The 13651-nt window shown below is 51.2% G+C and overlaps 1 protein-coding gene across 1 annotated transcript in view; it reads left to right on the plus strand.

Annotated features, from left to right (window-relative positions):
* SLCO2B1 (solute carrier organic anion transporter family member 2B1) overlaps positions 1 to 13651 on the plus strand; it is a 46793-nt gene that overhangs the window by 18513 nt on the left and 14629 nt on the right. Inside the window, exons 4-8 of the mRNA XM_068685603.1 lie at positions 83 to 245; positions 1499 to 1726; positions 2886 to 2984; positions 4656 to 4786; positions 12606 to 12714. Of these exons, the coding sequence (XP_068541704.1) occupies positions 83 to 245; positions 1499 to 1726; positions 2886 to 2984; positions 4656 to 4786; positions 12606 to 12714 (730 nt within the window). The remainder of the gene's footprint in view (positions 1 to 82; positions 246 to 1498; positions 1727 to 2885; positions 2985 to 4655; positions 4787 to 12605; positions 12715 to 13651) is intronic.

A 13651-nucleotide genomic window follows, 5' to 3' on the forward strand; every position in this document is an offset into this window, starting at 1 on the left:
TTCCCTCGCCCAGCATTTCTGAGGTCTGTGTCCCTCAAACCAGAAATATTCTGAGCCTTTCTGGTTTTGTGTCCCGCTGCAGGTTGGGAACACGCTGCTGATCGTCTTCATCAGCTACTTCGGGAGCCGGGTGCACAGGCCTCGCTTCATCGGCTGCGGCGCCATCCTGGTCTCCTTGGCCGGCTTCCTCATGTCGCTCCCTCACTTCATCACAGGGCCCTACGAGTACGACCAGTCCGTTGCCAGTAGGTACTCTAGGAACTGATTTTATGCCTTTTGGGACAGATTAAGGAACCTCTGGTCCCTTTTGTCTTCTGTGCCTCCGTGCTGCTGGCAAGCTCCAGGTGGCAGGATGGTTTTCCCGAGCCGTCAGGGCTTTCATTTCCCACAACCCGTGCCAAGCCAACCTCACTCACGTCAGCTTCTTCCTTATTTTCATTCCCATGACCTCAGTAAGGTGTGGTGAACATTATCACCCGAAACCTTTTGCAGGAAGGAATCAGAAGAGGTGTGCAAGGAGCCCCGTTTGACCCAGTGGGGCAGCAGAGGGGCACCCCTCCTGCTTTGGGGCATCTCCCCTGGCTGCCCTGTGCACCTGAGATCTCCTTGAGCTTTGAAGTTTTAGACCCCATCCAAAAATCAGCCCCTCGTGGGAGACACACAGGTGGATATTGCTCATGGAGAACAGGAGCAGGGTGGATTTGGGATTTTCTTCCTGAAAGGTGAAGCGATAAGAAGAAAAGAAAGAAGGGAGAAAACATCTTTCATGTTACTCCCCAAATCCTGCCACAAACCTCCAGCAAATCTTTTAGAAGCCTCCAACAAATGGCTTTTCTCTGGCTCATCAGAGAAAGCACAGCTGCTTTGCTCAGCTACAGCCAACAAAGGAAGATTTAATAGTGAATAATTCGCAGATACAAATGGGATCAGATGCTAACGACAGTTTGGAAACAATTAGCCATGTATTTTAGGAGTGGCTGGTGCTGGTGGCCCTGTGTCAAGCGCTCAGAGTTACAAGTGATTTGGGGTATAACCATGGAAATCCTGCTATAAACACTTCCCCTCTGTTATGTAAGGGAGATCGGGATGCTACATGATCCCTAATCAGCGCTATCTCTCGGGCAGTTTTGTAATACATTTCTGGGTAAAATGCAGTCTCATTTCCTGAGCAGTGAGTTACAAAACCTGTAGTTTTTCTCACTTTATTGTGAGAAACTGGAAGCGATCTCAGCTCTGCTTTTTCCGTGGAGGTAGCTTGCCATGGCACGCACATCTGTCTCGCTGCGAACATCTGCAGAGTAACCTTTGCGTTGGTGCCATTTCATTGTGACCCTATCCAGTTCCCCATCCATAAGCATCTATTTGGTTTGGGATTTCCTTTCACCAACGTTTCCCACCCGACATCTGTTGCGTGCACATCCACGTGCTTGCTGCTGTCTCCAGAAAACTTGCTCTCTCCTGACTGAGCCCCTCAAACCCTCTCCCCTTGTCCCCACAGGCATGTTCAGCAACACCACCGACCTGTGCCAGCCCGAGGGGCTGGAGTCCCAGGGGAACCTCAGCGACACCGTCTGTGCCCCCCACACTGCCAGGGAGAACCACGAGGTGCTCCTCGTCATGTTCATCGCCCAGGCACTGCTGGGCATCGGCGGCGTCCCCATCCAGCCCTTTGGGATCTCCTACATCGATGACTTCGCTAGCGAGCAGAACTCTCCCCTCTATTTGGGTAAGGCGGGGGACAATGGGGAAAGAATTAAAAAAAAAACAACAACAATTATCTCTCTATAGCAAGGCAGGACAGCATTCGTTTGCACTAATGAGAGCTTGTTCTAGCCCTTCTGCTCTTCCCAGTACCGGGAAGGTTTCTCCAAATTAGTGGATCTGCTTCAAGCTTGGACAGACTACAGACACCAGTGCTGGGAAATATGATTTAGGGGAGAGTTTGGGATTACTGGGATTTTTGGCCTGTGAGTGAAAGCCAGAGAGAGACACACAAAAAAGTTTCAACAAGGAGAAATTAAATAATTTCCCTCTGCTCACAGGAGGCAGCTGTGGGCTTAAGATGCAGAAATTAAAACTTTGTTTAGGTATAGGGTAAATGGTAGGAAGCTAAAGCAGGAGGATCAATCATCTGGGAGGTGGACAAGCATCCATCAGCATACGGGGTGCTGGAGAACAGCTTGGGCAGCCTGCAAGGGATGTCACAGAGAGGTGGGATGGATGAGATGGCCCTTGCAGGTCCTTTGAGCCCTTTTCCAGCTGCTATCTGTCCCAGATAGCAGCTGGAAAACTGGATGGGCCAGCAAGGGTGGCTCAAAAGCATGTCATTACCATCAAGAAAGTGGAAGTACCACATCAATTTTTGCTCCAGCATGCACTAGAGACCTGTTCAGCATATTTAAACAGATCATCTGTCAGATAGGAGTGGAATCCTCAACGTGTTTGATGTCTTCATCAGTAATTCACAGAGGAGAGTTTGCTGATAACTTTTATCTCCATTACCCTGTAATGGAGGGTCAGTAAACTGTGATACTGAAGAAAGTGATTCAGACAGCGTGATGAGTTCCTTGAGCAACTTCGTGTTTCCCAGATTTCTTATGTCAAGGGGCACATCTTGTTTCTGGGTGTATTTCAGCTTTTTTAAGGCGCTGGAGGAAAGTAGCGGGAAAGATTTGAGTTTTGCAAAACCTTTCCTGCAAAGGGAGCCTGGGAAAGCACAGGTTTGTTATCCCCATAGATAGGATAGATCCCCATAGGAGGCAGGTCAGAAAGCTGTTTGGGAAACAGCCTGCACTGGGGGAAGGTGTTGTGGACCCTGAGCCACTTTGTGTCCCCCATGGTTTCTTTGTGTGTGGCTGAGCCCCTCTCTGTTCTCATCTCCGCAGGCATCTTGTTCTCCGTGACCGTCATCGGGCCGGGGGTGGCCTTCATGCTGGGCTCTGCCATGCTGCGTTTTTATGTTGACATCGACAAAATCACCGAAGGTGAGTGAAGGCACCCCTGGAGAGCCACCCATCACCCTCCCTGCTGCGTCCCAGTGACTGAACCAGCAGCAGTCCAGCCCCTTGCTGGGCATCCCGACCCTCAAGGGCTGAGGGTGCAACCCATGGGACATACTCTGGCTCCCTTTGTTTGTTGTCTCACCTGGGAAGTCACTTCCAGCACCCAGGGATGCTCTGGAACTGGTCTCATCAAATCTGGGGTGGATGCCCCAGATTTGTGTGTCCTTCCCATCCAACTTGGGTTGCTGGAATCCCGTATTCAATCATCTCATTCTCCTTCAGACCTGGAGGTCATAGAATATCCCGAGCTGGAAGGAACCCAAAAGGATTTCTCAGCCCTGGGCTGCTGCCAGGTCTGGTTAGGGGGATGCTCATCTGCATTGTGATACTAGAACAGACCTCGTTTTCACTCTTCTACAATTTTTATACCATATGCCAGAAAGATAAGTGGGAGCATCTTGCCTCTAGCCAGCACTGGAGTGGAGAATGGGTTACCAGGACTCAGATGGGAAAAAGCAGAGGGAAAGGTAGGATGGGAGGAAAGTGAAAACAAATAGAAGAGAAAAGCCAGGTAGTGCAGGAGAGGAGCTTGGAAGGGATTTCCTTTACAACCTTTGTCTCTCCCTGAGGCATGTTACCAAGACATTTTGTAGTCATCTCCTTTTTGGCTGCTCTTGGATGCTGGTCTGGAGCACAAGTGGATCTTCCCCAGCTATTATCACAGCAAACTCACATTATACAGCATATCCTCACGTGAGAAAAAGGACAACTGACTCCTTTGGGTGGTGACCAGAGCCCCAGCGCAGGGGGTGGATGGGCAGTGGGTGCTGGTGCTGCAGGTGAAGTTTTGGCTCCTTCTTGGAGCCCCAGGCTCACTCCTGCTCACAGATTTCACCAGAGACTTTTTTTTGCCTGGACTTTGTCGCTGTATATTTTTATGATGTTATGTTTTTACGATGTTTACAAAGTAAGAACATGGTTTACAATGCCTCCTCCTATCAGACAACCTCCAAGCTTATTACTGCAGCAATCCATTCCCCTCACTGGCTCGTGAACCTCAGAGATGTCTCTGGAGTCCAGACAGGTGAAGACTCCCGACCATGAACCCCAGATGCACTAAGGAAATCTGTGCGAGGGAAAACAAATTTACTATAAGTCATTATCTTTCACTTATCCCTTGCCACCCTTACAAAGGTGCCTGGGCCTGTGCCATGCTCTTCGCTGCAAGCTCACCACCACAGCTGCGTGCTCCATCTCTGCAGAGGTGATGGATGAGCTCTCCCCAGGCCACGTGCAGCAGCAGGGAGTGGGATTCCTTCTGCTGTTGAGCTGAGAGCAAGAAGCCAGGATGGACTTCATCTAGATCCTCTAGAATCACCTAGACCAGCCTCTGAAGGGTGAAGAAGGGGGAAGCTCTAGGACATCCTTATCCCAGACACTCCCATCTGAAGGGCTGAGTGAGGTTTTAGAGACCCTGGTGACACTGAAAAACGAACTGAGATACAGCAGCATGCCCCAAAACTGATAGTCCTCAAGCTGGGAGCCACAGCTATGGAGCACACTGGTGTCTCGGGTGCCTGGGGCCACCCAGCACCATCCCTTTGGGGTCCCTCTGGTCACCTTTGACTAAATGCTGTTCTATCTGTGTTGCAGACGAGGTGCAGCTCACGAACAAGGACCCGCGATGGGTCGGTGCCTGGTGGCTTGGCTTCCTGGTGGCAGCCAGCCTGGTGGCCGTGTCTGCGGTGCCCTACTTCTTCTTCCCACGGGAAATGCCAAAAGAGGTAGGAGAGGTGCTGCGGGTTGCCCTGGTGGCATTGCGCTCAAACACGCCGTGCCTTAAAGCCTGCTGCGAGCTGTGCTTTGGTCTCATCTCTGGGATGTGGTAATTGCATGGTGGCACACCAAAATAGCACAAAACTGTAGGAATATTCAGCACCAGGCAAGCCCAATGCAGACGGACGTCCTGCCTTCTCCTGGCCCACGTGGAGCTGGGACTTCCCACTTCTCTGGGGAGGCAATGGTCCTGCTCCTTCTGCCTTGTCTCGTTTGGGAGCTGGTGGCAGCTGTTGCACTGCTGGCCCTCGTTTCCCTTCAGGAGGATCACATGTGCTTGAGGATCAGCCCCATTTCGTAGGAAATATGAATAGTGCATCACCGGCCCTTCCTTAGAAGTGGGTTGTGCCTGGGGGTGTTTGAAATACTGAGGCTGGTGGGCAGTTTGATTTGTTCCCATTGCAAAAAAACAAAACAGAACAAAACAAACCACAACCCTTTTCAACCCTTTTCTCACTTGTCCATGGGGCTCCACCATCCAGCTTTGCCCATCACCTCTGCGCTTTCTACCAGGGTCTCGATCCCTTTGGAGCCTTGCTGAGTGTGTCAGGGCCGGTGCCAGCACGTGAAATGGCTCGTGAGCTTCCCAAGCGCTTTGCTGGCTGCAGGTCCTGGCTTTCTGGCAAACGGCGTGTTGTGGGGAATAATTCAAAACAAATTGTTGTTCTAGAGAAGAAGCCTCCCCTTTGTGGGAAGGTTTTGAATGCTGTTGGTTGCTGGAGCTCCTTGGATGCGCTTAGTTGGTGAAATTGTGTTCCTCTCCATGCCTTGGCCATGCTCCAGCCTGTCTAATCGCCTTTCACATATATTTTATTTTGGAACACTCTCAAGCTTTCTTGTCTAAACAAGTACGTGCACTGCCTGGTGCGCAATAATTCCTCATTTCTCTGAAATTTCTGCGGTGATGAGCGATTCTTATAAAGGTTTAAGGTTCACCTGCTTTGTACAATGCAACCTGTTGTGCCGTTTGCACTTCAGGTGAATACAGTGATCCACCCCTGGGTTTTACACACTCTCAGGTTCCCCTAACAGCTGCAGTCCGGTGAGGTTACAGGGTGGAAAATCATCCTTCACAGGATGAAGGTGACACTGAATGCAATGGGCTCGATTTGTCCTTTTGAAGCTTGGTTCACTTTAAAATCATTACGGATGATCTGTATGAGCAGAACCTGCTCGGTGTGCGATGGGGGCGCGCTCCTTATCGGCAGAAAGCTTCTTTATTAGGGCTGATGAGAATATTAATCTCATTGATGGCTCTCGAGGGAAAATAATGTGCTTCATATTAAACCAACTGTACTTTTACGAGTGCTGCACTCTGATCAGCGTGATCAGTTTACAGAGTTTTACAGATTGGCTGGATAATGATATAAAAAACAAACAAACAAACGGGAGTTTTTTCTGTAGTTATTGCAGGAAACAAAAAAAAAAAAAAAAAGTTAATATTGTTTTCACTTGCTTGCCCCTGCAGTAAATCAGTGTTCAGCTAAAGGTAAAACACGAACACTTTTCGGTCGCAAAGGGCAGCCACCTTTCCTCTCCAGTGAGCTGGAGGCAGCGACGTTTCTGAAGCCACCCAATTAGTGCACCCACCATTGAGCTCATTAGAGAAAAACTTCCCCTACAAAAGAGCATCAGCCGGGGATGTACCGCAAAACCCTGCAGGAAGGATGGGCAGAGCTGGGAAGAAATGCAGCACAGGAAGGAAATGTGTGTCTCCAGGCAAAGCTCGATGCTAATAAAGCATTCACCCCAAGTTTGCCTTCGCCTACCCCAACCATAGCACGTTGCTGTAGATGATGAAGCTGCCTGGGAACAATTTCTTGGTACCTTTCCCCGTGGCAGAGCCCACCAAGCAAGATCACCGTAGCAAAAGCTGGCCCATGGCTCTGTCCTTCTCGCTGCTGGAAGTGCTAATTCTCTTCTCTGATTCCCACCCCACCTTCATTTTCTTTTCTCCCTCCTGGCTCACTCGTTGTATCTCAGCTCAGCTCTTGGTGGTCTCCCCAAACCAAGGTCTCCGTCCTCCTCAGTGGGCATCATCCAGCAAACTGAATAACAATTCCTTTGGAGATTTAGTTTTCTCTTCCCATCAGCCAAGACAGATCTGTATTATTTATTCTACAGCCACATTTCAGCTTTGCCTTTACCTTCCAGCTTCTTCCTTTGAAGTTCCTGCAATGACTTTTGCGCTTCACATGAACACGTTTTGCACTTAATGTGAACAGAGTTCAGTCTTTTTGATCTTTTCTCTCATAAATCAACCACTCCTTACCCCTCTCTTGATCTTTTCTCATAAATCGATCACTCCAGACCCCTCTTTTGACCTTTCCTCACAAATCAATCACTCCTGACTCCAAACATTTTTGTTCCTCTGCTTTGAAACCCGTCAGCAAGTTTCTAGCACCGAAATATCCTGAATAACACGACTTGAGGACAATCACAGCAAAGCTATAAAATTGTCAGGATCTTGGGTGGAGGATGAGGGGAACAGGCTTTTATTGGACAAACTGCTTCCAGTCAAAACCAGTTTTTCCCTAATAATTCCAGTTTAAAGCTGTTTCCATGAGCCTGAACCATTTCTCAGGGTTTTGTCCTGGACTGTGGGGAACGACAGCCTTTGAATATTTTCCTGTGTAGCCAGTTTGCTCTGTGCTCCATCATCTATACCTGGGTTTGATGAGGGAAAAAGTGCCATCTGGAGCACCTTAAACAAAAGCAGAGGCATTGCCCTTGTTCAGTACCTGTGGCGTGTTGTGTCCATGCCCTGGCAATTCTGGTTTACTGTCACTCAGCCCCCTTCAGATAATGGTCCATTACATCAGCCCTCTAGTTGCCTAGGTTTTCCTGCTTGGTTTACCAGCCCCTCCTGCACGCACAATTCCCATCTTCCTTCTCTGAAGATGAATTCTTCTTACTGTGCTAAGGGGATTGCTGAAAATAGCTGGGGGTTCTGCACCGAACCACTAAGGAAGCCACTGGCACCTCACAGCAGCCCAGTCCATCCCTCTGGGATGCTCTGTTCTCTTCTTCTATTTAGCAATGTCATGTTTAGTCTCCTAGTTTTCACGTTCTCCAGTTTAACTCTTGTTTTCCCCTATGGTGCTGCACGTAGAGACCAGACTTACTGGGTTCCTTTACTTATTTAAACACTGGTGCTGTTGAAGGGGGAGAACAGGCTGCTGAGATCCACCCACCCCAACCCAAGGTTGCCCATCCAGCTGGGGACATGGGGATGCAAACCAGAAGAGATGAATGGGATGGTGCCTCTCTCGTGTTGGGTCCTTCTTCATCTCAGGGCTTCACGTGTGGTGCTTTGGCTTGGAGAAGTGCAAAAACAGGGCTGAAAGGAAGCACAAACATGGAAAGAACCACGTCACCACGTCACAGGAAAGCCACCAAAGGGAACCTCACGGTACAGCTGAAGACCACTCACTGCACATCTGTGGAAACTCCATCTAGATCAGCAAATCCAGTGCATTTAGGAGCTGCTCAGCTCCACAGCCAGCTGTGTAGCACTGTGCTCCCTGGTTTCTGCTCAGGAGCCACCGCTTGTGTTCTCCTGCTAGAGATGGATGGAGCCACCGTCCTGCTGCCAGCAGGTTTATCCCCCGTAAGACAGGATGGAAATGGCCAATGGATGAAATCCTTTGCAGAATGGAACATTTTGGGGGGCATGCAGGATGGGGGAGAAGGGATGTGAAATGTAGGAGTGCTCAGGGCATGCTGAAACACAATGGGCTTTGTGGTGACCCCCAAATCCCATCTGCTGGGATTTCGACTCCGTCTCTAGGGCGGATGAGTCCCCTGTTGTTCATCCCTCCAGGTTTTGCTTTTAATTCCCCCCAGATAGTTTGAGGAGATGCTTGGGGACAGAAGAGAGCACAAAGATGGACCTGCAGCCGCAATCTGAGCAGGGGGTTAGGAAGTCACCCCCATCTCCCATGGATAAACCCATCCATCTAGCACCTCACACCACGGGGCACAGAGCTGGCAAACCCAGGACAGCAGCCCGCAGACTGCATCAACTTGTTTCATCCCCAAAAAGCACCTGCTGCGTGGTGGCAAAAGCAGGGGGTGCATGGAGAAACCCTGAAAATGTGTCCTGGCTACCATATACCTGCAAGAGCTTGGGGTGGCATTGCTTGGCGAGGTTTGGGAATATCTGGCCCTCAAGTCCTGATGCAGAAGGACCGTGATGAGGAGATGTTCCCACAGGTAGAACACTGCCCTGAAGATGCCCCATGGGCACTGGTGCTGCTCTGAGCCATGCCAGGGAATCGTACCAGTGAGTTCAAACCTTCAAGGAGCTACAGCCTCGTGTCCTGCAGGCTGGGAGCTCCCCAGCCCACCGAGGGTACCTGCAGGGTGCAGACAGCCAACAGCTCTGCCTGGCGGTGGCCTCGGGCTCCGTGTGAACTTCCCAGGTCCCGTGTGGTGGGGTGGCAGTCACTCATCGTCCCTTCTGTGCAGCAGGGACGTTGTGCAACAGCTCCAGGGGAGGGGAAGTGAAAATAACTTCTCCAGCTTCTGGCTTGGGACAAATTGTCCTCGTTTATTCGGACCCTCCCACGTTGACCCAGCAGCGACCTGGCGTGCTCCCAGGGCGCACGGAAAGCCAAAAGGAAAATATCCCACAGGGAACTCTTAGAAGTTTGCTCCTCTTTGTGTTGCTGCCCGTTGGAGAACGGTGAAAGAAGCTGGGGTGGGGAAATCAAAGGGTTTGTCAGAAAACTTTGTCCCCAGAGCCACGGGGCTGTGCTGCTCTGAGGCTTCCCTTTAATAGGGAAACCCCCAAAAGCACCAGCAAAAACAGCTTGGAAAGACAATCTGGGGAGCATCCGGAGGCCAAGTAGCACTGGCATGCAGGTGCCTGCCTTCCTGGAACAGGTCGGGCTCAATGGTCGGATTTTCCCCAGGGAGCTTTAAAGACAGGCACAAATAAATGGCAGCTAAAAACAGCCAGTTTTGCCCGAGCGAGGCTGCGGGCTGGCTATTTTAACACAATAGGTCCTGGCGGGACCCACACGTGCTGGGAGAGGCATAAAGGAGCGTTTGTAGGGAGCACAACCTTGTCGGGAGGGAAATCAGTTTTTTTTCCGTCTACGAGGTTTTACATTTTGTTTGTTTAACGCAAAAATGGGTTCGCTGACCTTGTTTTTCACCAAGCCTGGAGCACGAGGCTCTGCACAGCCGGAGGGGAACTCTGCAGAATCTCCAAATTAAGCAAAGAATATTTCTCTATCACAGAGCAGACCTTTTATCCCTTCTGCCCGTGGTGTACATGAATTAAACCATGCTCCCCTTGTCGCAGGTGCCATATCCAGGAGCCCGGCTCGCAGCAGAGCCACCTTCATCCGCCTTTCCTGCAAAGCAGGTCCTGCTCCTCCCCTGGCTCCCAGCCCTGCTCCATTGTAGCTGATTTATTCAAGTCTGTGCTTGGAAGTGGAGGATTTCCCCCGGGCTCAAGGTCAGGCTGGGGATGCTCTTCCTAATGCAAAGCCCCCGGTGCTTGAGGAGCTGCAGGAGGGGATCTGCTCTGGGAGGCTCTGCTTGAGCACGGGGCTTCCAGATGATCCCCAGAGGTGCCTCCAATGTCAAAAGTGATCCAGATGTGATCACAGCCTTGCAGATCGGGGCCCTGCTGGGCTCTCGCCACCAGCTCCAGGCCTCTCTGGCCCCAGGAGCACCCCAAGGGGGGGCAGGATCCTCTCCATGCCCCTGCGGGTGCTGCTTTGCCCCATGCACAAACATCAGCTTTGTCTGGTGCTTCCTTGGGGTCCCAATTAAAGCCTCCCCGAACCCAGTGTGCCTCCTCCACCTCCCTAAATGTATACAGAAAGCCTTAGATAAAAAAGGCTTGCAAAAACCAGGAATGCAGTGCAGGCCCCTTCACTGAACCCTCCGAGGAACAATGCTGAAAAATCCAAGCGCGGGGGCGTTTTGCAAGGCGCTTCCCACACTCATTTGTTTTTTTTTTTGACAAGACGCTGCCGCAGACGGCTGGGAAGCCACGCACAACCAACCCAGTGCTGCTATTTCACCTGCCGACTCCGGTGTGCCAAACCACCAACACAGAGCAATGCCAAAATCCCCAGCTGCAGGAGCGCAGCGTGCCGGTGCCCGGCGAGCGGGCAGGATTTACCCTGTTCCCTCCTCCGCTTGCTTTCCCAGCATCCAAACGTGCCTGCTTCACCCTGCAGGAATGCATTTCCCGATCCATTCAGGCAGCAGAAGCGGGGCCAAGCCTCTGTGGGGAGAGGATTTTGCCTTCTCCTCGAGGGCTTTGCTTTGCGTTGCGGGGAGCAGCTGCTGCTCGGTGCTAAGGCAGCAGATGCGCACGGAGATGTCCTCCTCGTGCCGAGGCACCCCAAGCTGGAGGGTTTTGTCCTGGGGATTTGGGTTTTGTTCTGCATGTGCTGGCAGTGCCCAGCAGGCTGTTACCTCTCCAAAATGCCAGCAGCTGGCATCTGAGGATGCCACAGTCAGTAAGAGCTTGAATGCATTTTTGGAAAGCTCTGCAGTTTTAGCACCTGCGTTTCTGGTCCTATGAGACACCCTCGTGGAAAACCAAAAGGAAGCTGGATTTTGTCTTTGCCTTTGAAAAAAATAAAATATGAATCTCCAGGCTCCATCAATGACAACCAGGAAAGGAGCTATAAAAATCCCACCGCTGCCTTGCAGAGGCTCTTGAGAAGAGATTGTGGTATTCACAGCACGGGACATTTTGACCTCTCCAGTGTTTAATAATCATTCTCGTTTTCGGAGAACTAGAGCTCATTTTAGCTGATGAGCTGTCCAGTTCTTTGGGGGAATGAAGAACATCTAGTTTCTACTGAATTAACTCATTCATCTGACTCACGTTAAGTTTGTGTCAGGAGCTGCAGCTGAGCAGTGGCTGAGCTGATGTGGGATGTCAGACAGGGCACTGCTGGCTCAGGGCTTCTGGCTAAAATTGCACTGTGGGTTTTCTTTTTTTTCTTTTTTTTTTTTTTTCCCATGAAAACTACACTACCCTTGAGCACTGTATGCAATTATAGTTGTGTAGCATCACTTCTCATCTACTTAGCACCCTCCGAACAGTGAGTCCCCTAAAAGCCTGCAGAACAGGGGATCGTGCATCCAAAAAACCTCCCCTCCTGGCCTCCCACTTGCTGGTGCTGGAAGGTTGGAAGCTCCCCTTCCAAACGTCCTTTTTCTGGTGTCTCTGTGCCAGCGTCTCCATCCCAGACCCTGCACCTTTTTTCCTTGTAATTGCAGGCTGCTCTCCTTGCTGATACCAGGGGCAAAGGCATTTGCACAGCTCGGTAAGCACCGAGACTCAGGGGAAATGCTCATCCTCCATCCAAAACCGCAGTGTCCTTCACCTGCTTTAGGTGGACCTTCTCCCGCGCTCCAGGTGCATCTCTCCTGGAGTTTCTGCGTCCGTGGGCATTTCTGAAATGTGATTCAGTGCTGTGTGGGAAGGGGAGAAAGTTGCCTTTTACCCCTGTAACCCAGACGTCTGTGTGGATGCTCTCATCCTGATGGCAGGACGGGAGGGAGGACATCTGCCTGGCTTCTCCCAGCAGCCACAGATGCTGCTGGCAGAGCCCAGGACGTTTTAAGCTCCATCTACAAGAAGTGTGGGCTGCTGCCCGTCCCTCTCCCTTCAGCAGAGAGCCAGGCCATGATTCAGGAGGGGGATTTTCCCTTCTTTCAGCAATGCAGCTGCGGAAGAAGCGAGTTCAGTGGGAAGGCTGACAGTGACAAACTCTCTTCTGTCCCCAGGTGACGAATGGGAAGGAGAGTGGCAGCAAGAAGAGCGAGGATCTGCTCAGCCAGCTCAGGTCAAAGTCTGAACAAGTGCAAAACCTCTCTCTAGCCAAGTTCATCAAACGTAAGTCTGTGCATCCTCCTGCTTCGCTGGGATTTTGTTTAACATTTTGGTAATGATCTGGGTGAGGGAATTGAGTGCACCCTCAGTAAGTAAGGTCAAGCACCAGGACGAGCTGCCCGGGGATGTGGTGGAGTCCCCATCCCTGGAGGTATCTAAGAGATGTCTGGATGTGGCACTGAGGGACATGGTTTAGTGGTAGGACTCGGTAGGTCAGGTTGTTTGATGGTCTTGATAATCTCAAAGGTCTTTTCCAAGTGAAATTATTCCGATTTCTCTGCTCGCACACCCATCCATCCTGGCAATGGTCAGGTTGCAATACCAGCCTCTTCCTATACAAGCCCTCGGGACCACCCCGTGCTGATCAAAGCATCCTTCCAGGGGATCTCAGCACCATCTCCCCACCTGGGAGCAGTGCCTCATGTGGGCAGTGGGAAATGGGAACAAAAACTTAAACCAGAACCCAAAGCCAGGCAGGAAAGTGGGGCCCAAGCAGGGAGCCATGGGAAGGGAAAGAGAGAGAATCTCTGATAGAATCACGGAGTGATTCATGTTGGAAGGGACCCTAAAACCCCCTCAACCCCCCTGCCATGGTCAGGACACCCTGTCCCCAGCCCAGGCTGCCCCCAGCCCCATCCAGCCTGGCCTTGGGCACTGCCAGGGCTGGGGCACCCCCAGCTCCTTGGGTTAGCCTGGGACAGTGATGATCCTGTTCCAGATACACGACTAGAGCAGGGTTTGCAGCTTGGGTTCAATGAGATACTATTTCTCATCTTCCAGGCAATCACAATCCCACCCCAGGTGGCTCTTAGTCCCCAAAAAAAGTCTCCCCAGGTCCCATCCTTCAAGGCTGGTGACAATACAACAGCCTGGCTGCCCTGCCCGTCCTGCTGAGGATGGCCAGCGCTGCCTGGAGCCAGAGTCAGAGCAACTAAAAAAC

Source organism: Anas acuta, chromosome 1 (assembly GCF_963932015.1).
Source record: "Anas acuta chromosome 1, bAnaAcu1.1, whole genome shotgun sequence".
NCBI classification, from domain to species: domain Eukaryota; kingdom Metazoa; phylum Chordata; class Aves; order Anseriformes; family Anatidae; genus Anas; species Anas acuta.